The sequence below is a fragment of the Phaethon lepturus genome, unplaced genomic scaffold, assembly GCF_000687285.1.
Source record: "Phaethon lepturus isolate BGI_N335 unplaced genomic scaffold, ASM68728v1 scaffold3586, whole genome shotgun sequence".
Taxonomy (NCBI): domain Eukaryota; kingdom Metazoa; phylum Chordata; class Aves; order Phaethontiformes; family Phaethontidae; genus Phaethon; species Phaethon lepturus.
In genome coordinates, this window is record NW_010546801.1 from 86,395 (window position 1) to 114,348 (window position 27,954).

At 36.2% G+C, this 27,954-nt stretch overlaps 1 protein-coding gene across 1 annotated transcript in view; it reads left to right on the forward strand.

Moving 5' to 3' along the window:
• Positions 1-27,954, forward strand: part of LOC104622586 (protein FAM189A1-like) — an 82,016-nt gene that overhangs the window by 32,191 nt on the left and 21,871 nt on the right. The window contains exons 2-4 of the mRNA XM_010289420.1: positions 670-780; positions 7,904-8,035; positions 24,231-24,338. Coding sequence (XP_010287722.1) covers positions 682-780; positions 7,904-8,035; positions 24,231-24,338 — 339 coding nt within the window. The 5' untranslated portion in view covers positions 670-681. The remainder of the gene's footprint in view (positions 1-669; positions 781-7,903; positions 8,036-24,230; positions 24,339-27,954) is intronic.

The window sequence follows — 27,954 nt, forward strand, 5'->3', positions numbered from 1 at the left end:
CTGCCCACACTGGGCCACATTTTTACATTTAAACCAATAAAATTGTAGTTAAGATGATGCAATCAAGTTAATGATTGTTTTGACTTATTATGAAAAGCAGGGAAAGGCATAAGTAACACAATGGGTAATTGATATGGACATTGCTGCTTAAATTATAATTGTTTTTTAAAAACTAAGTAGTTACATATATACACACAGAATTTTATTCACTTTTTTCCCCCAACTTGTACAAACTCATGATGCATAATACACACAAATACTTTTCTTTAGGACACCCATATCCTTATCAAGAGGGATTTAATTGTTTTAAGACTACTCTTGATTATAAAAATACTTTTTTCAAATATTACTTGTTAATAGTTGCTCATTCATAAAACCCTTTAAATTTTCAGAGCATGTGATAGAAGTGGGATATAAATGGATGATGCTGACAAGGCTGGAGGAAAAGAGATATTAGTCAATCTAGTTTTGATTTAGCTTTCTCATATAGAGAGAGACTCAGGATGTTACCGGACTAAAGAGTATTCTGCTTTCTTCTTTAAAATGTGTACAACATTGCCATCCATGTAATTGTATGACAGGCTAGAAGTTCTTGAATCTCTAAATGACACTTCTTTCTTGTTTGCCTCTCGCACTAAATAATAATAGGCAGTTTGGTTTTTTTTCCAGATAACCTTTTTCATGCTGCTGTCTGCAGTGTGCGTAATGCTGAACTTGGCTGGTTCCATTCTCTCTTGTCAGAACGCTCAGCTGGTAAGATCCCTGGAAGGATGCCAGTTGGTGAGTAATGAAAAGCAAGTCTCTTATAAAGGGCAATGGAATTTATTTTTCATTTGTTTGGATTTTATACACATATTTCTTTACTTTTCAAAACAATATGTGTTTAGGAGAGCCATCTGTAGGCTCATGTTGGGAAAAGTTTGAGAGTTAAAGTGCTAATTTATTTACAGTGTTCTGTCACCTCAAAAAGTAAGTTGTAATATTAGAAAGATGTGCTTCTTAGTGTCATGGTACAAGTGACGCTTAAACAGAATGGGTGGAATACAGGCCACATCAAAGCAACGCAGTGATTACTATTTGATGTCAGCAGTGTCAGGATTTCATCCATTAGCTCCTTATACATCCAGTGTATTTCACAAATGTACTCATAGTTATGTTTTGGTATGTGTGTGTAATATTTTATTTGCCAACCTAAATTAGTTCTTTTTTTAAATTTCCAAAGTAGATGTACGTTACATGTATTAAATAAAATACAGAATAATAAAACTTATCATGATATAGCATGCCCGAAATTATTAAAAGGTACAGTATACCTAAAGTCTTTATGTTTTTATCTCAGGAGAGAAGTACATATACATTGACCTCTAATATATTTTTTGACATAAACCTATGAAGATATCTACAGAACTAAACTCATGTCTGAAATCTCTGATTTAAAGTAAATAATGAAACTAGGATTCCCCACCCCCACCCCCCAGTAAATTCAGGAAACAAATGACATTAAATTGAAGGATTGACAAAAGGACTGGAGAATGTTTATGGATATGCGTCAGTACTCTTTTTAGTATAATCTGTCAGTAGACCAGTCAAACTGTTTGAACAGTATGAATATGTACTCATAGGGATTCATTAAGTATTGGGAAAATGTGCACATACGTACCTCAAGACATTGATTTGAATGATAGAGAGAAAGGACATTCTTCTCTCTAATGCCAACAGATAGCTCCCTAAAATTCTTGTTCACATCTTCTATTCAGCCATTGTTTTCCTTCTTTGTTCTAAGGTTTTTGTCCAGTAAAACTCTTCAGGCTTCCCTTTGCACACAATATATTTAATAAAACTAAGTTGTAATATTTGCTGAAACATTTCATATTATTTTGAAAGGTACTAGGATGTACATGATTGGAGAGCTCTAAATCCTTTTTTTGCCTTCTCAGATAGAAATTTACTTTATGGTGATGCAACTCTAGATCTTAAAACCCAGCTTTTGTAGACATGCAGTTTGAGATGTGGTTAACAGCCCATCTAACTGTACCAGACAAAAATACACCAGTAAATTTCCAAGCACAGTACATTACAAAAGTCAAGTTAAAACAAATTCTGTCTTCTTAGTAGTATTTCTGTCAAGCTCATTCATGCTGAACGTATGGCTTTAAAAGTGGTAATACTATCTACTGTATTGTGGAGTTTAAATTCAGAAGCATTTCACATGTAGAGTAGTTGTTTGAAGAAAAAGAATGAGACACAAGCATCTTACTTTGCTTTAAACACTGAGGATTTATGGTAGGTTCCATAATACATGCTTTGTGTGAATATGAAAAACGTGCTTACCGTATGTTAACATTTTGGTGGAGTTTTGTGAATTCAGTATTTGTGCTCTTTATCCTGCAGCTTAGCAACATACAACACCGAGGAACAAAAAAATACCAGTAGCTTTAATGACATGTTATGAAAATTTAATTGGAATTTTTTCCCCATGATTAGCTGCAGATCCTGCAGCCAAAAACCTTAAGATACTGCTGTAAGTTGGTGAGAGTAGGATGTGTACAGAGCAGTTACACACATTAATGAACAGCTTTAGTGTGTATGAGAAACATTTCTGTCATACGAATTACTTTTTAAAAAAATGAATCTCTAAAAGTTGTGCTTAACATATGAGGGTAGAACAATTTGTGTATTTTAATTTATATTCTATTACTGCACAAGACAGAATTTTGTTAGAGATATTTTATTTCTTAGACTTATTTGTCTTTACTGGGTCTACCTGTCTTCTTTTAAGTTGCTTATCCATTTAAAAAATATATGCTCTAGTTTTAGTCAGATTTACAGCTGCTTATTTTTCAGAAGAGTAGTGATAGTGTCTTTCTCTGTAGAGAAAGATGGCTTATAATTTATTTTTCAGTTGTGCAGCTGAAATTGTCCTGTGGTTATGGTAGCATATAAAGGAAGACTCCTATTTCCCTGATTTATGTTTAGCTGGAATAGATAAAACAAGGAGAAGCAAAGCAAGTGCAGGTTCACATAGAGATGAACGGCATAGCCCAGTTTCAGAACTGAGGTTTCTTTGTATTCTATTTTGTGCTGTAGCCACGTTCAATTCTGCGCACATGGAAGAGCAATTTCTAAGATTCCAGGAAAATATATGTACTTTTTTGTTCTTATTCACTTGTCAGTTTTTTCTCTTGGCATTTCCCTACCACTCAACTTTATTCCTTACTGGATCGTCCTGCTCTTTCTCTTTACATGGACTGTGATAATTGACTAAAGTTCTTTCCCCTAAACATATCAGTGAGGCTTTCTTGCACTTCACTGCCATATTTTCAACTTCTTAACTTTTATATTTTGTTTTGAAATTTTGTCCTGCTGTTTTTATGTTCCCTATAAAAAACCCAGGGTTTAGAAACTCATAGAAATTTATGAATTTCTAAATCAACTTTTTTGATTTAGAAGAAAAAGTAAAATCTACTACTACTTTTAGTAGAAGTTTTAAATTTGTGATAGCGAAAGGGTAGAATGCAAAGTAACACTTAACTTCATCCCGAACTTACTTTTTTGTTGAGAATGTGTGTGCATCCAGCAGTAATTTCTTCTTTGTTAAGACACCTTTAATACCTAGACAGAACTTGATGAATTGTTACGCATTAAAAAAGTTTGGTCTGTGCACAGTTTTCTTACTGTATTGTAACATAGGGGCCTTTCTGTGTATGTATGAAGTTTTGATAAGTCTGAAGTTCTCTTTGTTCTTTTTTCTTGGAGTGTCCTTTACTTTTTTGACCCTCTGCTACATGGAAGTCAGATTTCAATGGTTTTTATAACTTCTGAAGTAACAGTACTGCTTTTTGGCAAGACAAAATAAACTTAAAAGACAATTTATGCATGTAGGCAGCTCAAGCTGATGTTTGAAATCTTAAATATGATTTGGATGAGGGTTTACTGTGCAACTGCCATAAATATGAAAGTACACAAACTATACTGTGATTATTGACTATGTTTACTAGCATGAGTAAGAATCACAAAGTGGAATGCAAACATATACAAGAAAAGTGATGGTGGGGAGTATGTGCAGAGGATGAAGTGAATGATGCTTTATTCTTGAGCTCTGCCAACCAAAAAGAGATTTAAACACAGCAGAGAGAAGAGAAAGAATACATTTATGGAGGCACTGCTGATGTAATTGTGTCTGAGGCTGGCAAACACCAGTCCTGCAACTGGAAGGAGTAATCCCAGCTCCTTCTTCCTGTACTGATGGGAGCTCTGGTGTTTGTGCCACTGTCTGTATTTATGAACCCACACAGTGGATGGCATTTGAAGTCTGATCTGGACTAAAAATTAACCACTCCTACACAAAATAAGAAAAGTTAGTTTTGACAGTGTTTAGGTTGCAAGATAGCTGTATGAATTCTTGATCCTGTCTGCACAAGTGTGAGACAGCAGTAGGGCAGGGAATGAGCATTCTGGAGCATGAGGGCTCAAAGCTGCTTTTAGTTGCTGTATTGTTGAAAGCATGAATGCAATGACATGCTCAGCCTTTTGTACTGCTCCCCATTACAAAAACAAATGTTAGCAAAGATGTCACTTCATAAACATTTGAAGGAAAAGGTGCACAAAGGGGCAAATTGTTAAAAGCTCTCAAAAAATGTATGTCTAAGATTAAAGTAGAGTTTTGTTTTGCAGTCTGGTTGCAAATCTTCGATGGTTTTGAATATGCTCTGTTTTTTAAGATGTCCCTATGTTCTGCAGGAACTTTCATGTAAACCATTCTCTTTTAACTATTTTTAAGAATTGAATGAATGGGAGACTTACTGGGAAGTACAAAGTTGTGAAACATTTTTCAGAACGAATCGAGAATCTCTCACAGACGGGGAATCTTGACTGAGAAAGTATTTCTCTTTTTAGCCTTATTTCTGTGACACCTGTTCATTACATGAGATAAAAGTAGACCTGGGAAATGTCAAATACATCCCATCATGAGTCAGTGACTATCTTTTCTTGAACAGGGTCAGCATGAGTCAGAGAATAAATGATATTGCAGTAGATAGCTTTGTCTGAAGTCCCTTTTCCTCATTATAAAACGTTTTTAGCAGCTGAAGACTATTGATTTGCTCTGTGCCTGGTGCTGGTATTGAAGGTGTGCTGTAGCATTCTGGCCACTGAATTTGACACAGGTGTAAATTTAAAGTGCAAGTTTCAAACTTCCTCTGTAGCATTTATCTAACAGTTGACACCATTTCCACAGAGGTACAGGAGCAAGACCTCCCCAGTGGCATTTAGTGCTTTGTATTTTCCATTGACTTGAAGAGGTGAGGTTATCTGATCATAAACCATGTAACTGGGTTTTGCTTAGACCTTTAACTTTTTAAAATAAGGTATTATAAGATTACAGGAATTGAAAAAAAAAACAATGTTGGAAATTTTTAAAGCAGTTTTGTGAATTAAATTGTATGCTAATTAGACATAACACAACTATTATGAAGGTGCTGAAATTATTATTTTTTTTCTTTGTTTCTTTTACAGTGTCTATGGCTTTGAGTATGACCAATGTCTGTGAGTTGCCATAGACAATTATTTCCAGTGCTGCCTTTGAGTATATGGGAGACGGTATCATATACATACCCAGATGTTTTTTAAAGCCTTTTTACAAATTATACTGGATAGAGGGCAGTCTGGAGTCTCAGGAATTGAAGGCCACTGAGAGCATTCTGCCCTGAGTGTGCCTTCATCACTGTATATGGCAAGCGTTCATTCATCTTCATCTCATCTGGTAAAGTTTATTATATTTTTTTAATGGACTCTTCTGCTTTTCCAACTGCTGTTGTGGTCGCCAGCATGTAAGCAGAGAGTACTAGATAAGCCTGATAGGAGTGACAGTAAAAAAAACATATATATAAATATGTAGCCATTAAGATTATGTGAACAATTTAAACATTCTTCAAGGTCTTAAGCAGTAAGAAAATACTCTGTTGAAATGAGGCTGGCTGTCTTTGTTCAGGAAATGAACATCCTAGGTATAAGGCTGTGTGAGCTAATTCTACAAGGGATGCTGCTATCTGTCTTTGTTCAGGAAATGAACATCCTAGGGAGAATTTCAATTTAAAATAGTAAATGCATATTTGCATTAGCAAAATTTTTGCAGTGTATGTCTGCAAGTTTTGTTTTCTTTTTTTGAAGAGTAAAAAACATGGTGATTTGGATCTCTCACCATCCAGCCACTGTGCTACCATCTTTACTTGGAGGAATTACAGGGCTGATGGACTATGCCTGCATGGTACACTGAATCTTTTATTCTTTACATGAAAAGCCATGGAAGTTTCTCCTGAGTGTCCTTCTTACTACTGATTATTGGCATATAGAAACCTGGGATCTGATATATTTAAACTCATAGTTCAAGGAACTCCCATGTGATACTAATTACTTTTTTCAACACTAACCCGGATTGAATTGCAGCTAGTGACCTGGAGAAGTATTGTATCCCATTGTTAGCCCTTTAAATAACCTGCAAAAATAGGAATGCAGAAAGCATAGAAATACCCAATTGAGAAAATTTAAAGCAATGACAGTTCATATGAAGAGGCTAGGTAAAAACATGTACAGGGTTAAATTTTGGCTTTAAAAAAAAATCTTTGTTGGGAGGAAGCAGAAAAATAAACATTTCTATGGGGTTTTTGGGGGGGTGTTTTTTTCTGTGGTGGTTTTTTTTTGTTTTTTTGTTTTTTAAATGAGGAAGTCGGAATCAGTATAACGAATGTTTTCATTGAGCTGAATGGGCTCATTAAAAAAAATCTTTTTTGGGGGGAAGCAGAAAAATAAACATTTCTATGGGTTTTTTGGGGGGGTGTTTTTTTCTGTGGTGGGTTTTTTTTGTTTTTTGTTTTTTAAATGAGGAAGTCGGAATCAGTATAACGAATGTTTTCATTGAGCTGAATGGGCTCATTTTAGAATTACTCATAAATATCTTAACTTTCATTTACTTTTTGAGAATGATCAAGGTTCAATACTCTTAGCAAGCCATTCTTTAATGCAAGTCTTTGAAGAATAGAATGCATAATGATTTTTAAAATGTAACAACACTGAATGCTTACTGTATTCAAGACAAACTGAACATAGGAAAATAGAGAGCAAACCTTTTCCAAAGTAAAAATACATATGAGATGACACGTACCTCTTACTTCCTCCACTTTTTCTTCATGCTGTGTTCTCTTTTCTTAAGTATTTGTCATGGTTTCTTTTTGTAATTATTTTTCCATGTATGTGTAAGTATAGGTCACATTGGTGATTATGACTGCTTCAGGTGTTTTTGGACTTTTTTCTTTTTTTTTTTTTCTTTCTCCATTGGGTATGATTTGATGTTTATTCAGTTGAGTTACCCTGGTTTCATCTCCCCCGTAAAGCAATTTTTTTTCAAAAAGAGGTGTAAAAGATAACGATAACAATAGGACGAGAGGAAATGGCCTCAAGTTGCGCCAGGAGAATTTTAGACTAGATATTCTGAAAAAATTTCTTTATGGAGAGAGTGGTCAAGCATTGGAACAGGCTGCCCAGGGAGGTGGTGGAGTCACTGTCTCTGGAAGTGTTCAAAAAACATGTGGACGTGGCACTTCAGGATATGGTTTAGTGGGGTTGATGGTTGGACTTGATGATCTTAAAGATCTTTTCCAACCTTAATGATTCTGTGATTCCTTTTTGGTATTGTACCCTTTTTCTGTATTTTAATGTTTTTATAGCTTATGTTAGCTAATGGAAGACATTCTGCTTCAGGGGATTCTGCACAGAGATTTTTCATTTTGCGTTTAGTAGTCATTACTGTCACAATAAGTGTAAACATAATTTTTGGGAAGTTGGTTTATACTTAGAATTTTTTCTGTTGATTTATACTTTCTCTGACCTTTTTTTTTCCTCTCCACAGATTAAATTCGACAGTGATGGTGTCTGTGTTTGCTGTGAAATGCAGCATCAAACATCAGGTTGTAGTAACCTGGGAGAAACGCTGAAACTGAACCCTCTGCAGGAGTGTAATGTTGTGAGGCTGACCCTAAAGGTGCGTTATGAGAAAAATTTATTTCAGTTTTAAGTAGTGAGTACTTAGCAAGACAGAAGTGTGTGATGAAAGGAGGAGTAGTTGGTGTTCTCTGTGTTTGTACACTCTTACTCAAAAAAAAAAATTATCCAACAGGATTTAGTGCTTCTATGCACGAAGGTGGTTTTGTGTTACACACTCAATATCTGATTCATGTAGGTAACTTTTGTTAGAGGTTATTTAAGAAACAGAAGTTAAAATTGATTATCACTGATGGTAGAAGGAATAAGAATAGGTTCTTTTTCATGTTACTGTTTGAGAAAGCTAGCGTCAAAGGTGGTGGTTGGCCTTGTTTAGTAATGTTATGGTAGACTGCAAAGGAATGCAAAGTAGTAGTAGAATGATGAAGTATTTAATGATGTGCTGCTAAGACACAGTATTAGCAGTATTTCAGATGGAAGTTACTTCAGGAGAGAATAGTAAGTGTTCGTTCAAGTTAATTCTGGAAACATGTATAGACTGTTCTGCAATACTATAAGAAGTTTAAATCCTGTAGCATTTTGTGTTACAACTACCCAGATAGAAAATTGAGAGCAAATATTAAGAATATTGTATGAGTGAGTTATATCCCAGTGTAATTGCCCACACCATTGCTTCACTTCATTGTCACCAAATTGGCAAGACATGGTGTTACTTTGGTTTGGAAAACAGTAAGGAATCCGTGAAAGAATCGGTCAGAGAAAAGAAACCTAGCCTGAGAGACAGATTTTGATTCATTTTAGGTTTAATTTAATGGTCAGCAGAACTAACTCTGCATCTCCATTTCAAAGTAGATATTTTAACAAAGTTAATAGAATATAATGGAGTAAAGTAGTGAAATTCAATGGGATAAGGATCTTAGGGATTTAGACTATAGTGTGAGGCCTGAAAATACTAACTTATTGTCCTGTTCAGCGAGGATAGAGTTAATTTTCTTCATAGAAGCTAGTGTGAGGCTGTGTTTTGGATTAGGGGTGAGAAAATATTGATAATGCACTGATGTTTGGAGTTGTTGCTAAGTAGTCAAGGACAGTCCAGCTTCTCATGCTGGCCTGCCAGCAAGGAGACTGGGGATGCACGGGAAGCTGGGAGGGGACACAGCCAGGACAGCTGACCCAGGCTGACCAAAGAGATATTCCATACCATATGATGTCATGCTCAGTATATAAAGCTGGGACGAAGAAGAAGGAAGGGGTGGAGGGATGCTCAGAGTGATGGCATCTGTCTTCTCAAGAAACCATTATGTGTGATGCAGCCCTGCTTCCCTGGAGATGGCTGAACCCCTGCCTGCCCATGGGGAGTGGGGAATGGATTCCTTGTGTTGCTTTGCTTGCATGTGGGGCTTTTGCTTCACCTTTTAAACTGTCTTTATCTCAAACCATGAGTTTCCTCACTTTTACCCTTCAGATTCTCTCCCCAGTCCCACTGTGGGGGAGTGAGTGAGTGGCTGCGTGGGGCTTAGTTGCCGGCTGGGGCTAAACCGTGACACTTATATTGATATTTGAAGCTATATTTTAAAGTTCAGAACAGGTGGAAATCCTGCTAAGAAAAACAACTACTAAGTAACAAGGATCAGGTAGAAATTAAAACAATCTGATATGGCCCCAAAATTAAGAAAGAGCTCTGTCTCAGGTTTTAATGAGGATCATGAGGACTATAGGAGCAAAAACCCACTGGGTAGAAGGAATTCAGTAAGAATTTAGTAAGTGGAAAAGAAGCATAACTTGACATTCCTGGTCAAAAATTAATAAATAACTGCTTGGAATTCAGGACTGTATTCAGTGGTGCAGTTTCAGTGAGATGTGTTATGAGAAGGTAATGCAGGAAAATAATTTCTCAGAAAGACATTCTTCAAAGTATGACAGATGCAAAAACATGAACCTGTCATACAGAAAAAGCTGACTTGCTGATCCTATAAACATAAAGACTGAGGGAGCATATGGTTGCTTGCTGTGAATATGTCAGTAAACTTTAATGAGAGAGAAAACAACTGCTTATCTTTGAGGACATTGTCAGCATATGAAGTGAGTACAAGCGCCATATGCTAGAAATCACCATAAGGTTTCTAACCAGTACAGCAATGAGAATAGAAGCACAAAATATAATGTCTTTTAAAATATAACTCAGTTATTTATAAAAGTAATTGATGATGTATCTCCTTGCACTAGCAGAGAACCGAGCTAAACACAGGAGTTCCTATGGGTATAGTCTGAGTGCAGCTTTAAGTATGGTCAGAATTTTTCATTTAAGAGAAGGTAATTAGGAAAATAACTTTTTCAGAAAGTTTCCTAAAGCTTTTTCAGTTTTAATGTTACATTTGCTTTCCCTTTGGCTTTGAGAGCTCTATATTCCTGGCTGTAAATTTAAGAACAACATCCTACTAAGCCCATAAGAAAAAAAAAGATTACAGCTGATTAGGTAAACCACTGACAGTGATAAGGCTCACCTTCTTTAATAGCAATTAACAACTACAATGTGATTTTAAGACTACAGATGTTTTAGTACCAAAAGCTCAATTGTGCTTATTGTTAGGTGAGCCAGAGGGAGAGAAACTGTAGAGTACCAGAGTTAAGATTTTACACCTTTATGTATAACATTATGTAGGCTTCAGATTCCTTCTCTTTATTGAGGGTGGGTAAAATCTCATTTTTCTACAAAGTCATCTGTGCTTTTTTGGTGGTATAAACTAGGGGAGCTGCATTGTGAACAGAAGAATTGCGCATATATCTCCTGTCTGATCTTGTTCCCAGTCAGTCAAATAGGACAAGGAAAAATAACAGTGGCCACCAGTCTTGTACCTAAATTGTGCCAGATTCATGCCTTGCATGATATTGAGTGGGGTTTTTTATAGTTGCTTTGAAAAATACCTAACATTTTTAAATTTTTGTCATCTCTGCTCTGATTTGAATGATTTCTTTATGCTCGATTGTAAATCAGTGTCTGCCTCTTCCTTTCAAACCCTGAATGAACTACCCAAACATTTTAATGGGGACACAAGAATTACCACTGCAATATCTATGATCACACATATGTACATATATAGATACGAGTATTGATTGCAAAAGCTGACTGAATATATGATCTATGAGATAAATGCTAATTCCTGTGATTATTTGAATAGTAAAATTTTAGCATGAAATTACATGTTACAGTAAAATAGACAAAAATGCCATTTCACTGTCATAAGGGTTGGGGACTCAATCCATTTCAAGGGCAGTAAATGGGTGGGTTTAGAATTTTATTTATAAGAATCATACTTGTAGTCTTGTCTGCACATATCTCATGACGATCTCTGGATTGTATTGCTGATGACACTTCAGGCAACAACCAAAGTCTTTTCCAAGATGAGACCAGTATGTATGAGATGCCTTGATTTTAACAGCGTTACCTCTAAATGAGTATGAAATGCTGACTTAGTAGTCTGCACTGAATGTGTTGGTTTGTAGATGAAATTTTAAGGAACTGAGTTTTTCTTGTAATGTTAATTAAGGTCTGAGGACTGAATTTTCCTGTCAGCTTTCATCTGTGGAAATTATTCCTTCTTTCTAAGCCTTAGAATATCCTGAACTTATTAAAGACATGAATGCAACAAAGCTTATCTTCTCGAGGTTGTATTTTGAGAGGATGGTTAGGTGTTTAGAAGATTGAATTATTTTGTAATGCATTATTACTGTCTTGTATCTGCATGTAAGAGGACACTATTATTATACTTCGGTTTAGTAATGATCCCGTAGGGTATTTTTAATTACTTTTAACAGCTTACACAGCCCAGAATACCTGCAATCATGTATGCTGATTTATAGATTCGGTATTTAAATAGTTGCTTCCCACTTTACTTAAAGTTCTTCTGTAGAATTGTTTTGTGACTATACAGGCTAGGGGAAAAGCTGATTCCCCCCTCTATTTTCAGCACAAATACTTTGTTTGGAGCTGCTAAAATTAAAGTACAATATAAATAGTAGATGTCTTTTTCAGGTTATTGATTCCATCAGTTAGTTTGTAAGCTAAGCATCGTTATTAGAGATTTTTATAATTCTGTGTTCTTGCAGTCTTCTGTGTGAATCTTTCCTTTCCTCTCCTTTGAATCCAAATTTATTGTTACTGAGTTTCCTGGTGACCAAGCCTACCCATGTGTTTAAATTCTTTTCCATTCAGAAGAACATGCTTTCACTTGCAAAACAGAGGTGGATGACTCCTAACGTGTTACTTGGAGTTATGAGAACATACTTTCCTCAGATTTGCTGTATGACCAAATGCAAAATACTTAATTTTGCTGAAAGTCTTACCTAAAAGACTTCATAATCTGCTTAAAATTGGATAAAGCTCAGTGTAGGATAAGTAACTTCCTATCAGATTTTTAAATGCTGGAGTTGTTTCATGTTCCTTCACAGGTAACTGAAAATACACTCTGAGCATAGACAATATTTACCATACTAGATATCATCAAAAATAGAGGGGTTCAGTTTGGGCTTTGTTGTCTCAGTAGTTGAACTACAAGTATTCCAGTGTTCTAAGTAACAATTGTGTAACAAACATAGTCTGCGTATACTTTTCCTTCCTTGTGAATGTTTTTGTTCCTAGCTTAGGCAGTGCGTGAATATGGTTGTGAACTTCTCTGATGGCTGAAAAGCTGCCTCTTTGAATGACTGGAATCTGTTGATTGCATACTTTTCCAGTTATTTTATGGAACATTAATCTTTCAGGATTCTCTAACTAACTTATCTCCAATACTAAATTTAATGTGGACACCTGAGTTGATGAGAGATATGCAAACTGGCATCCATCAGAGAAGACCTTTCTGAGTTTATTTTTCTTAAATAGCAGCTGTGAACTGCTTCCTTAAAAATATACTAAATATTTTAGACCAATATAAAATAGTCTACTATATTGTACTTTCATACTTTAAATCTATTTGATGAAGCATTGGCCATTTCTCTATTTACAGTTCAATGTCCATTTGAGACCCGTATGTTTCAGAGGCGGTCATCTTAGTGTTGTTCTTCTAAGCAAAGGCGGTCTTCTTAGTGTTAGAGCGACTGTTTTTTCTTAGTGTTTTTCAGACATATCCAGTTAGAGCAACTGCTGTTATAATTTGAGTTAAAACGATTGTTGTCCTTGAATTCATGAATAAAAGAGGTACACAGACACTAATTTCATGGGTGAAAAAGCTTTACAGCTCATTATCTCTTTTCAGGTTATACTAGTATAAGAAATGAAGCACCATAATTGAAGTCAATCAAGGAGAAAAGAAATCATCTTCACAGAATTGCAAAAGTGAAGTTGGTTTTAGCCCTTTATCAGCGTGGATGTTTAGATCCATGTGTTCAGGGCTACTGATTACAGAGTGTTCTTTTTACAGATCAGCAAGCTTACTTTACTCCTTTTATTGTATATTGACTGAGTTGTCAAAAGTGCAAAGAACTTAAGAGCCTCAAAGACTATGAACCTTTTGTTTCCGCAGGAAAACAATCTATTGAGCCAGCAAAATGTGAGTGTGTTGTAAAGAGAGTTGCCAGTTCAATATTGTTGCACAGGTTAAAAGCCCTTTAAGCAGTATTGTGTTTGTGCTGTGTACTTACTTTTTTTGATAATATGAACATAAGTAACACATTTCACAAAAAATAGTAAATACTTAAAATGTTGTAAATAAATACAGAGAAGTAGGTGGGGACAAGAAGCATTGATCTATTTCCTTCTAGAGTAAAATAGGTTTAAATACAGTTTCTCAATTCTGTGTAAGCAGCACAGCTGGATATTTTTCTATATAATATTTGACAGAAAGAATGAATATTTTGTTGTAGTGCTTCATCTGTGTGGTGTGTGTCTGTATTGAATGTTAAATTCCCTGGTGTGATGTTCATGCATGTAACTTAATTGACAGTGCAGTTCATTGCTGCAATATGAAGAGGCAAGGGAGTGATTAAATATTTACCAAAGTCTGCATTTGAGTTGAGTTGTGAAGATGTCCAGAGATTCTCGTTTTATTTTGGCTTATGTGATTTTTAATCTGCATTTAGTGGGTGTGTAAAAGGAATTGGAGACTTCCTGCAATAGTTTGGTGAAAGGAAATGGATTAAGCAAGGCCATTGGTGTTTTTTCTTAAATAGCAATTATCCTGAAGCATACAATTTTATTGGGCTTATGCTAAAGTCCTTTGGTGCGATCGTCATAACTTGGCTTTGTTTCAGGCCCTTACAAAACAGTAGTTTGTGGTAGATGTTTACATATCAAAAGGAAGTTTCAGATAAACTTTCTGTTTTTTGACTTGGTGCTTTATGCGTTTGATGAATATAAAGTGTGTATGAACAAGGTGAAACACTCTCATTCCAAAAATTAATATGTCTTACTGCTTTTTCATAGCTGTGAGATTGGAGATATTGTATATATGGAAGCAAAGTTCTTGAGGAATTCACCTTACTGCCTGGTTTTGTATGCAGGCTGCAGTCAGTCATATAGTACTACCCTTCCAGACCTAATATTACATTGAGTTTTTGCTGTTAATGTTGAATGCATGTATTATTACATGTATTACAGCTGGATTGCAGCTGTGGTTGACTAATGGCTTTTCTACAGCTGGTTCTGGAAGGCAACCAATAGTAGAGAGAAATTCAGTTATAACTTTTTTCTAAGGTAAAGGAACTCTATAGATATGGCTCACCATTAGAGCAAATTGGTAGTATTCCACTTCTGATTTATATTTGCTGTGACAGGAGGTATAAGTTACGTTGTGAAGGGCAAAATTTCAGAAGAGTGAATACGCTTTTGCAGTCAGTGTCCTTTGGTTATAAAGGATGCAGTTCAGCCACCTCTCCCATCACTAATGGGGGGCTCATGCCATTGTCAGTTTTTGTTTTAGCTTCTACTCATTCCAGAGATTTTCTTTGCTTTTGTCAGGTAATTGCATGTGCTAACAGCTGTTCTAAATTGCTTTGTTAAATGATGGTTTCTACAGTTGAGTTATTGAAGCGATAAATCAATCACTCAATCACCAATTTTTTCCTTATTCCAGTTTAATACCTCCTGACTGCCTTACCACCCAGCAGTTTGATGGAAAACAAAGAGTTTTTAGGACAAAATGCTTTTTCAATATATTACTGTATGGGGGTTTTTTCATGTGATATTATCACTAAATTATATCCTAAAATTATATTTCTTCAATACAAAATATAAAACCAATATTTCAATTAAGTATTTTAAAAAACACTTAAGTTTTGTAATACAGCTCCATTTTTAATATGTTCTATAGACTTTTGGGCATAGTCTTAGATTTAGAGAATGTGCATTTTTATGCAGTCATTTTTGCACTTGAAAATGTAGGTTGTGTCTTGCTGAGAATCTGCAACAAAAAAGAAATAGATGTCGTGTAGCAGTGCTGAGTGATTTGCTTTTATTTCATTTTTTGTAATTTATCTTAAATATTACCTGCTGTTAATCTTTATTTTGATAAAATTTGAGAGACAGTCACTTTCGCCAGTGTCTCTTCCCTTGCCTCAGTCACTCAACAATCACAAAAATTCCTTGCTGTTCATACTTATCTCAGCAGTCACTTGCACACTGGTAATGGAGAGGGATATGGGAAAGAGGTAAAGATGTGGGAACAGTTTCAAGTTTCAACAGTTTCCTTTCAATTTTCCTTTAGAGTCTTGACTATTATTATCAATGCCCATTGCTTACTTTTTGTCATTTTGTGTCTCTTTTGCTAGTAATCTGAATCTGAGAAATACAATTACTCATAAACTTGGTAATAGTTATTCAGGGCTATCATTGTTTTACTAAATTGTTAAATGTATTAAGCTGAATATGTTTTGCTCTCTAGGAAGTAAAAAGCAAGAATTCCATTATATGACATTCTGCTATACATGGTATTACAAATGAAAGGTACACAGATGACTTTCTCCTATAAGTCCAAATTCTAACGAGAGCGCTTTTCTTGAGGTGGAAGAGGGAAGGGTGCACCTCCAACTGCGCTCCATTAACAGCTGCTTTCTGCCAACCTCAGATTGCACTACTGTCTTCAGGCTCTGTATTTTTCCCCTGAATGAGAAGCTGGATGATCGATTCCCTGTTACTAGAGATCTACTTAAGGATCCTTTGCACACAGATAAGAAAACTGAAAGGATTTCAGTTTCTGAGTCCTCCTTGGTTAAGAATGCTTCTGCATTCAGTCTTTTCAGTCTGAAGCCTTCTTACATGTGGATCACGATAGGAGATTAACCTACTCTAAAATGACTTCTTTTTTTCCCACTTTAAAATTACAGAACTTTTCTATGTTTGCTGCTTGTTTAGCCTGGTTTTTGCCCTATTGTATAAAGTTGACATTGGTTCTTCTCTACAATCAAGTATCAATTAAAGTAGGTGGTATCACCCTGTGGATATCAACTCCACTGAAATACATCATCATTCAAACCAGTTTCTTCCTCATTTAATTTTTTGGTAGAGATGTTTTTAAGAGGAATCTTCTGCTTCTTAGGTGCTCAGTAAGACTTGACTGCGAAATTCAAGTGTAAATAGAGTTAGTGGTAGTAAGGCAGTACTCAAATATTTTTCTGTGCGTTGTTTGGGAGTTTTGGTTCCTTTTGAATTTCCTTTGGGATACTTGAATATAGTTTCAGAAAGAGCAGCAATTGTCTTCCCAGATTGTGTTCATAAACTTTACTCCTTACTATTGTTGCAAAGCAATCTGTGACTGTCAATCTAAGTGTCAGAACTTTAACTTTTTTTTTTTTTTAAGAGAGAGAGGGAGTATAATTTGTGTGATTTAAATGTTGAACAAGGGTACTTGGTACTTGTCTCCTGAAGCAGAATAGCTTCCTCTAGCTTGTCATCTATAGTTGAGGAAAACATGGGTATCCTCTGTTGGATTAAGGAGACAAAATATCCTCTGTAAGAGAAAGTTACCTGTGTGATTACTTCTCGTAAAAGCCCAAAGGTATCTGGAAATAGGCATCTAATATATAACCAATCATAGATGTATGTGACTGCTTATGTGATTTTTAGCTCACACCTTGAAGGCATAAATGTGAAAATAGGCTGTTCCTTTCTTTTCCAGCAGTGAACGTAAAACATCATGATGCATATGTTGGACTGAGATAACAGAAAACTCACTTCCTCTCTAGAAGCTAAAGGAAACACGGAAGACTTTGACACAAGATTTCACTAAGTGATGTTTATTTTGAATGCCAGTGCATATACAGCTTTGTCCCAATCCGCAACTTTCATTTTCAGACCTGGACAAAAGGAATTCTCCATCCTTTTGAGGGAATATGCTGGGTGCCTGTTTTGGATGTCTGACAGTTCCTTAGCTCTCTTCTCAAGAGATATGAGTAAATTTACTAGAGTTTATTATGTAGGGCGTAAAAGAAAAAGTGTGTTTTGAAGTGGACTTCTGGTGTATTTCCTGTAAACTTAGTTTCTTGGAGGTTTGCAAGATAGCACTGTTGTTATTTTCTCAATTACTTGGTAGGGAAATGTAGTCAGCAAAGTAGTCTGTGAATTATACTTATTTGCAAAGATTACAGCTTGGGCAGCTTACATTCATCAACTAAAGTCTAAAAGCAGTTCCATTAAGGAGAAGTAAACATGTTGTGAATGATCAAATGGCATGTAGGCTATCAAAAAAAGGCACTTGGGGAATCCCTTTACAGGGCCATGGCTAAGGATTTTAAAAGAATGGCACTGCAAAATGTTAAGCTGTCATTTTGTTGGAGAGAGACTGTTACTGTGTGATTGGATTTGGCTAACTATGGTCAGCGCTTGATAGAACACTACAAAGCAAACCACCAGACTTCGGTCTGCTTAGATGTTCAGGGCTTCCAGACAGAGCTTGTAAATTGCAGTTTCCACAACCTGTTCTCAGAGTTATTTTACCTTTCTAAGTAGTGGCCTAATTTTAGCAACAGGTATGTCTCCTGTGTGCCATCCACAAAAAACAATATTCAAAAACTGGAGCTGAGGCTGGCTGCTCAGTGTGGGACCTCTGCCAGGTCATGTTTCCATAATTTTAGAAACATACAAAAAGCAAAAGAAACAGTTACATACTTTTAGGTATACTAATTCTGGTTGCCTAGCCAGCGGTGCTTGCTTGTGTATCTGAAAGCACCGGGAAACCTAACTTCTGACTGATTTTGATGTTTGTAAATGGCAGAGTCTTTTCTGTAGCTAAGCTGCTTAGGGACGTGCAGAGTAGTTGTAGCATCAGGAAAACAATACCAGTGTTGGTTAAATTTTGAACATGTTAAACCCTTTCTCACAACGAGCTTGGAAAATTCAGATTTTCTGCAAACTACTGACAACACATCACATAAGGCTGTCTTGCAGTCTAATAAGTAGACATAAACCCAAAGGGGAGGTACTTCAGCTTAATTAGACCTAATGCATAGAGAGAGGAGACAAGGAATATCTCCTCTGTTTCTCTTCAGCCACCCCTAACATAAATAGTTCTGTGATATATTGCTGCATATTAGATCTGACTGAGAAGTCCAACTTTGTTTTTTGACAGTATGCAGAATGAAATTAAATAGATGTGTAGTGTCAAAATGGCATTTTTTGCTGAAAAACTTGTGCTAGCTCTGTTACAGACCTTATTACTTTCAGACTGGGCAAGTGTTCCATTTCATTTTGAGCTAAGGTTTGAAAGATCTGCTTCTTTTTGTTACGTAAGATTGAAGTGGTCTATTCTATACTTACGGTGTTATTTGTTAATATTTGTTTTTCACCAGATAGTTTTCAGCTATTATGCTGAAGAAAGCACAGCAAAGGAAGAGAGTGCACACACATGAAACTGGCTTTTGAAAGCTAGTTGGTAAATATTTAAGAGCATCTGCAAGATTAGTGTGCAATCCCTCAATAGGAGATAAAGAGGTTCATTTAGCCCCCTTTTTAAGATTATAAAGCTCATACAGTGATTTTTGCCTTTGTTGACGTCCGGACTTCTATCACTACCGTTTCATGGAATTCTGCAGTTAAACCATGTTTAATCTCAGAAATGGTACAAACAATTGCTGCCTTCTGTTTGTGATAGTACTTTGTGCTGTTTTGTCCAAATTATTTGTTAATTGTTGTAGTTGTTCTTTCGTTTATAACCTTCATTTGTCCAAATATCTCAGTGAATCCTCCACAGTTTAAAGGATCAGCGTATTCTCTTTGTTTACAGCACGTTTCATACAAATCCTACTAATAGAAGATGAAAAGCCAGTCAACACACATGCAATTTAACCTGGACAACACACCTCCTTTTCTTGGCAGTTTCTGCTTCTCAGTTTGTTGATTTATGTGAGAATAGGGTTATACCTGACACCACTTACAATTTTGGCTCAGCAGAATCGGTTTGATAAAAGTTGCTTTCTTGAATTTAGTAGCTACTAGAGTTTGCTGCCAGTGTGAATTCTTAGGGCTCAATATACCTGAAAACAATGTTGTTTATAATGCTGTCTCTCTGAGAAATGTTGACACGGGATGACTGTTCCACAAACGGCTAAATCCCAGTGGAACGTTGTATTCCACAGCAGCATTTTTGTGCAATTCGTCTAATACAGCTTTCAGCATTTTGGTGGGTTAAGAGGTTGGTGCTCCAGAGTCTTTGTACAAGTGAAGAATTACCTTCATCTTGATCTTAATACTCTGCTTTCATTCTGAAGATCTCCAGCTGAGATGTTTTACAAGACTACAAATTTTGAGCAACAAGCTTTGTTTCCTTCTGAGTCAGTTTTGAACTGTCAGGCATGTAAGGGTATGCTTATTTCAAGAATGTATAGGATCATAAAGGTGGCTGTGACTATCATGGAGGACAAAGCATAGGAAGTATGGGAGGGTTTCTATGAGAAGGCAAATCTTAGTTGAAGATGGGATAAGCTCCCAATAGATATAAAGGAAAGGTTTTGTTTTGGTATACTTTTTGCTTTGTGGTTGTTTATTTTGGAAAATGTGTGGTTTTAAAACTTTTATTGCAAAGTATTATTTTAATTGTGCTAATAAAGGCAGAACTTTGAGGTGCAGTAGCACATAAACAGTATCAAAAGGGTAACACTGAAAACAGCTTAACTCAGTAAAAGAATAAGAAAAAATTAGATGTTCTCTCCTTGAGTAAAACACGGATGGTAGTGTGAAGAAGATTTGAGAACATACAAGTATCCCTTGTGGGACCACAGTATAAGTCAAAGGTGTCTGTTACTAGGGAGGGAAAATGCAATAAAAGTTATGTAGGTAATGACACAACTGATTTGGTAATTATTAAGTTGTAGTAAGAATGGAATACTACAACCGTGAAATCTTGCTTTTTTCATAAATCAGTATTAAATTCAAATTCAGGTTTTGAGATTTACTGAGGGACCTACTTGGGAAAAACAACTGGCCGCAGAGAAACAGCTTACAATGCTGTCTGACTCCTGTGGGTGTGTACCTGAATTGATCTAGGCTTGCTTCCAGGCAATTCTGACAGCTGCTTCCACTCTTAAAGGGATTTGTGTCCTCTGTGATGAGTGAGTTAAGGTGTGGCAAGAAAATTGTATACATAACCTGCAGAAGAATAATTCAACATAGTACATTATACCTATCAGAGCATTAGTTATCACGTAAGCATGTTGAAGAATCAGATTTTTGCCTTAAAAACGTGAAAATACCCAGAAAAATACCATGTAAGAGAAAACAGGTTCAGCCATTTGTGAAGAGCAAAGAATCGTGTTTCACAGCATTACAGATACACGTGTTGTGTTTCCTGGTCAGTGTGGTTCTTGCAGATACCAACCAAAAACCTGTCACTAAAGCTCCTTGCTTTTGTATTTAATACAGATTTCCTACTCCTTTAGGCCCCTGTAAATGTAGCTGTCTGTGGCCAGGTGCTGTGGAGAATTAAGATTGTCCCTGTTGTGGTTACTGCTTTTTCACAGATATTTCCTGAAGGACGTCTTAATTGTCATCGTGTTCCAGCCGGAATCTGCATAAGCACCTGCACTGTCTTTCTGGTAGCATGTTTGGCCATGGAGGGTTTTAGATACTGAAAGCCTGTTCCTGCTCACTTGCTATGTATAGTTGAATAATAGTATGTGTGCCCTGTGAATTACCTAATTACTAATTTTACAAGGCACAGGGAGGAAACTCTCTGAAAATGGTAAATTGCCTGAGGCTGATGACTGTTTGTTTGGCTGTGGAGGTGGGGGGCAGAGGAGAAGGGTTGGTTGTTGGTTTGTGGGTTGATTCCTGTTTGAGTGGAAACAGACTTTAGGAAAAAAACCCAAATAAAGAAGTTGTCTTGCTTTAAAAACTACCTAGTGATGGTGAGGATACCACAATCATTGCTCAGTTATTAACTTCACTGTTGAAAATTTAAACTTGCCATCTCTTCCGAATTTGTTTAGCTTTGCCATCTGGTTACATTTTTTGGCTGATAGATATCTGCTCTTTATTGATCTTTATGAAATACATAAAAATTCTGCATCACTGTATTTGAAACATTCTAGTTGTAGCTTCACCTTCGAAAAGACTGCAGTGGGAACGGTACTGTTAACTGTTGTATGCTTAGCCTGGAAAAGGAGGCCGTGGAAAGAGGGCCACTGTTACTGTGGACAGTAATCCCTGCCCTACGTAACAAATGTAGTGCTGAGTAGCAAACTGACTTCAGCTCCCGGTGTGTGGCAAGGGAAAAATCTCAAACCACAACAAAGTCATAATCATCGTGAGTGCTCAGTCTGGGACACTACTGCAGCTCAGGGTACTTGCAGAGTCAACTTCTTTGTCTGTTGTTTCACAATAGTTAGCAATGAATACAAATTAAAGCAATTGGTTTGACACTGTCTACAGAGATTTTCTAGAATTACGGGTAGAGAAGGAAAAAATAACTAAGAATGAAAAGCATTGCTTGGTTTTAATCTGTGCTTTAGAGTGTGAGAGGAGGAAATTGAGGGTTGAAATTTAATTCATTTTCTCTCTCTATCCATGTAGTATGAAATGGGTTTGGTTTATTCTTTATTTTTTATAAATGTGAAATAAGTGTAATTGAGAATGAGGTTTGTTTTTTGGCTTTTCACCAGTAAAAATAGTTTTGTCTCTATGATGTTGCTTCTGTCCTTACCTAGTAGCAGGATGAAGAGGGTAGTAGTTCTGCAGCAAAGGATCTGGGGTTATGTTGGACAAAAGATAAATCAAGGATGTACTGTTGCAAAAACCTCACTCATCACTGCAGGATGCGTAAGGACAAGTATAGCTTGTAAAGCACAAGAGATAATCCTTACACTATAGACAGTATTTGCAAGACTTCAGTTGTGCTCAGTTTAGGATTCTGCATCTGGAAGAACTATCATGTCCATTATATGGACATAAGGAAGACACTTATGGTGAAGATAAACATTGGAATTGTGGGATGAAGCTGTGGGATCCTTAGGAACATATGAAAGAAACATCTGTCGTGAGTGATAGAGGCACAGTTGAGTCTATCCTGAGGCATGTAAGTTGTGTGAGGCTCTTAAAGACACTTTGGATCCTAATTTACAACTGATGTAGATTTTATTATTTAGCATAGAAGGTATCAAGTTACACATTCAGATTAGCTAAATCTTTTGGGTCTAAATGGCTGTAGTAAGCGATTAATGAAGTTTCTTATTGCCAGGAAATAGTCCTATTTCTACCCTAGATCTTGTGTCTGCCTTGGTGTTCTTTAAGTTGTGGAAAGCGGAACATGCAGGTTCTCAATCTCTTGTTGTGCCACTGTTAACTAATTGCATCTCTAGGGATTTACTTGTCTGTTTACCTCTACTTGAATGCTCTAAGTGGGGCTATATGACTTTGCATTTGAATAAGCCCTCTGTATCACCTTCTGTATGTGAGTTAGAGATTGGCCCTTCCAGTACTTTGCTGTTGGTGCTACTGATTCATTATTCCCCTGGCTGTGAGGGGCTGGCCAAGAAGGCAGAAAGCTACTGACCAGATCAGCAAGAGCAAATCTGGCTCAGTGTAAGCTATTAAATGACTAGAACTTGTTGACCCATTTAATGTCTGCCTGATTCCCATGGCTGGCATTTCCATCTTCAACTGAAGGTCACCTGCAATTAGAGTGGCAGGAATAAATCCAGACCTTTCTATATTTTTTTCAGTACTGTTGGAAAAAATAAAGCAAGCAATGTATTGATTTGTATCATGGAGGTTATTTTATGCACTGGCAGCGACTGAAATACTCTTTTAAACTTTGATCTTACAGGATGTTCTTTACACAGTGAGTGTTTTTACTCATGGTATTTAACTTTCAATTTTTTTTTTTTTATCTGTTCTCTTTTTTCTCAAATACCTTTACTGGCTGTTCAGAATACTAACTGAGCCACATAATTGTCACAAGTACAGCAGATATGCAGTTGCTGTAGGAGAATTGTAGTAGTTTTGAAATGTTGCCAGCATGCTAAATCAATGTTCCTTTCCACTGGCCATTAGGAAAGTAAATAAAAATCCAGTGATTGGAAAAGATGGATGCTTTTTTTTGTAAGTATACCTTAAAAAAAGTTTTATTTTTAATTCAAACGTTTTGTTTTATTTTATTCTACTTCATAAACAGAAATAATTCATGTTCAATTTTAAATGTTTTGGGGGTTTTTTGTTTTTTTTTTTTAAAAAGTGGCCGTATGCACTTCCATCATCAGCACAAGGTGAAATGCCCAGATGTAGTCACTGCTTTTCTCTCATATCTAAAAATGTTTCCGGTGCATAGACTATGTGGTATAGGATAAAATTTTCTATTTCACACTAGAGTTTCCATTGAATTTTTTAACACACAGTCCTAAGTTGTAGATTTCAACTGCTGAAAACAATGAAATTTCTCTATGATTTTTTTTTTTTTTTAATCAGAAGTTGGTTTCATACTACCTTTCTCATGATAGCTGTGGATTGGAGTCTGCTGTGAAAGCGGTAATTTGTCTTTTCTTTCATGGAACTGGAAAACTTGAAATATCAATATTTCTGAGGAAATCACTAATACCAAATGTGTTGTGAGAAGTGGGGAAGATGTTTGCTTCTGTAATTGTTCCCTTTGCAGATCGATTTAAAAAATTATTGCAACCTGGATGAGTTTTACGCAGTTAATTGAGACCATATCAACTGATAGCAGTTGACAGTGTTTATTGTCAAATTGCTAAAAATATTTCCTGTCCTTTGTGTCCCTGAGATAAGAGATGATATTCTGATGCCTGTTTTTTCACAGGACCTGTTGTTCAGTGTGTGCGCTCTCAATATCATCTCCACCATTGTCTGTGCTTTGGCAACAGCAATGTGTTGCATGCAGATGGTTTCTTCTGATCTTCTGCAAATGGTGAGTATGTTTCAGTGACAACACAGGATATTGTCCAACATAGCATATTGTCCTTATCCGTGTATGTTCATTTGTACCTTTGTATCTTTGCGTATAAACTTAAGCCTATTTGTGTGTCTGTGTGTAGTGTTAGCAGGTGTGTGTACAGGGTGTGTTTGTTATCTGCATGCATCTATATAAATATAGCATACAGGTGCATGCAGGACGAATAGGGGCTGTGTTTAAAATTTTTACATATTATATTCAAGAATTATAATCAGGATTTTGCAATTAGGAGTATGTTATTTTTCTTAACAAGGTTATTAATGAGGTTCAATTATATATGCATGTTAAATTTTGTCATTACATGTTTATTATGTTCAGTTTCCACACTATCCAGAGCAATTACTTAGCTTTTGAGATACTATTTTTCAGTGCTTTTCTGGTATGAGAACTATGGACTATGAGAACTATGAGTTCAAAACTGGAACTTTTAACAGCTCTGTGCCAGTAACAGTTTTCATAAGGAAAACATGTTCAGCTTCAGAGTAGCACTTGTGTTTAAAATGAAGGAAAAGGATCATTAGTCTTCTGCACAGCTGGCTGCATTACAGGATACGGTCTTGTTTTGGCTAGACAAAGACAGCTTTCTATTCCAAATGAGTGCTGTGGTTCTCAAGGTTTCAATGTAATGTTGAAACAAAAAAAAGAGAAAAATTTAAAATCCTTTGTATTTGCAGGCCAGATAAAGAATATCTTCAGTCTGTGGTCTGGTGTTTACTTCACATAGTAGCGGATATAAGAAGTTAGGCACATAGGTCTACATAATGCCTACAAATGGTACATGAATGCATTTTTTCATATAGCACTCTGTGTATTCATATTGTATGTGCTTGTAGAGGCTTGTAAACAGCGCTTATTAAATAACTTTGTTTTGGGTGTCAAACAGAACTGACAAAAGTATTCATTTCAGTTGGTGATACATTGTATTTTAAATGTCTAAGGCTTTTTATCATGTTGTAGGTGTTCTCCTCCCAATATTTCACCCCCCAATGTTCACCCCCCAATATTTGCTGCAAGAATGCCCATTGACTAAAGATCTTTTTCACCTTGCAGTGATGACAGGGAGATGAAACGATCATCACACCTGAAAAGATCTTTCTGTGTAGTGTAACAATGGTAGCAGTGATCCAGAAGTGTAACCATATATATTCCAGGAATACTAAACTACACTTAATTTTACAGTATTTCACAGTGTAAGAGGAATAAAAATGTATAGATGACAATGAACCAAGAATGATGTTAAAGTGCTTCTGATGGGCATGTGCAGGAAGCAGTAATCTCAATAGGAAGTCAAATACCTTAAAAGCACATAATTTTTCTCTCTGCCACTTCATTCTTCACTTCTTCCCTAAAATGATTTCTTTACCGCCTGCCATTGTGTTTGTTTCTATTTGCTTCCTGTGCTTTGTGCTTCCAGCTTTCTGTCTTCCTGCTTAGTTGTCTGTTCTCTCCCCCTTTCAGCTCCATTGACAAGAATTTTCTTCTCTCTCCACAGAAGGGAACTATATCTTTCTTTCTGCTCAACCCCAGTCTTTTCGTGCTTATCCTTAAGTTTTTCCCTTTCTTTTTTCAGGTTGCTGAGCCAGATTCCTACCAGGCCTAAGTGAGCGTAACTTCCCTGGGGCTACGCTGACTTAGACCAGCTGAACTCTGACCTGAAGGTTTCTTTTCCTTCCACTATTTTCAGTGTATTGTCCCATGATCTGCAGTTCCCTTTTGCTCTTCTGCCCCCAGGAGATTTACTTCCTTTTTCTGTGCTTGTTAATGCTTGATTTGTGCTTTTTCCTTTTCCTCTTCACTGAGGTATGCATCTTCTCTTAGCAGGGTTGTACCATGCTGGAAGTTTAAGACAGCAGCAGCAAGAGATACCTCCCCTCTTAAATGAAAAGGTTTTAGTCATTGTGCTCGTTCTTTCACTCTGCTCGTACAGTATTCAAGAGCTACATAGGCCCTCCTGTAGGGAGAGGAGGCATAAAAATATAATTTCTAGCCAGCAAAAGCATTATGTGATAGGGAACATCCTCCTTGGACATTATTAGGTTATCAGTAGATCATCAGTTTTGTGATTCATGTGCTGTGTTAGTGTTCTTGTCTCGGAAGTTAATCAGTTAGAATGGTGAATTTTTGCAAATTTCAAATAGTTTCAAGTTTTTCTTCTGGCATGAAGCTGTTCTATGTGCTTTAGGTATTTATTGCCTAAGTTGGTGTGTAATAGAGTCTCCAGAAAATCTGTAATAATGTTTCATGATTATCTGCTTTCTTGCTCACTTTTGCATACAGGGAGTATCCGATTCATACAAGCAAATGGACAGTATTTTATTGGAAACTGCTACCTTCAGATTTACTGATCTTTTAGTAAAAATGACCTGAAAAATATAAACACAAGCTCTCAGGTAGTAAGCACAGCTTAAATTTTCCAATAAATTTGAAGGGGGCTTTTTGGTTAAAAATAATCCCACCAAAACACACACTTGGTTTCAAGTGTTAAAGAACAAAGTACTGCAAAATATTGCAAACTATTTTCATTGCATTATATCTTGGTTCCCTTTAGTTTTTACTTTTGTGCTGTTGTGTGGGACACAAAAACATATTTTACTATGTTGTTCCTTCTTTGAGTTGACTGTTTCAGAAAATATCCCAAATTTTTCACCTCACTTTAACTTTTCTCACCCTGTTAAGTATGTACAGTTGCTCAGAAAAAAAAAATCTCCCAGTTGTACTAAAGCTGCAAGAGTAAGTGATACCATAGTTAAAGACTGAAATAGCATTTGTTACATGTTTCACTACCTCGGTTTAAGGCTGCACTCCATTACAGGGCTTCCCAGAATTGTGCTTCCTGTGTACACACCCCTCCATCAGATAAATGTGAATCAAGTCAGATTACATCAAGGTTCTGTAATGCGAAGAAACATCTCTTAATAACCAAGCTGTCACTTCCATGATATTTCCCTTGTTGCCTAAGGCAGTTTCAGTTTGCATCTTGTCTGATGAATGGCTACTGCAAAAATTCACTGTTTTCTTCAAAAGATAGCTGCCTGTATTAAACAAAGCAATACAAGAAATTACAGCCGCTGTGGCCAAGCTAAAGCGTGAAATACACCTATTCCAGTCGTCCTGCACTCCAAATCTGTTTATACAGTACTTATCCTAGAAGTACTGGCACTGATCTCATGCAGTGTATTCTGATTTTATCACCATCACTGTTAGTAACTGTTCTTCGTGTTACGTGAAACAATCTGTTATTTTGTAAAGGAAATAAGGTAATGATGACACATGCAAGCTGTAACTTTTCATTACCGGTTTCATCAGCCATAATGATAATTTAGCATGTCATTAACTTAATAGGCTATAGTTAATATTTCTACTCAAACACCTTAAATAAAACACCTCCGTATGAGGGTAATATCTTGCTGGCATTGTTTAACCCCTTATCCTGGTGGCATAGTAATAATAAACCCCCTTCAGGATGAAGCTTCAAATTAATCGACACTTGATCTTGAATTATTACATAATTTTTATAATTTAACCTAATAATATCAAAACCTAAATATTACATTTTTTAGCACAAAGCTCA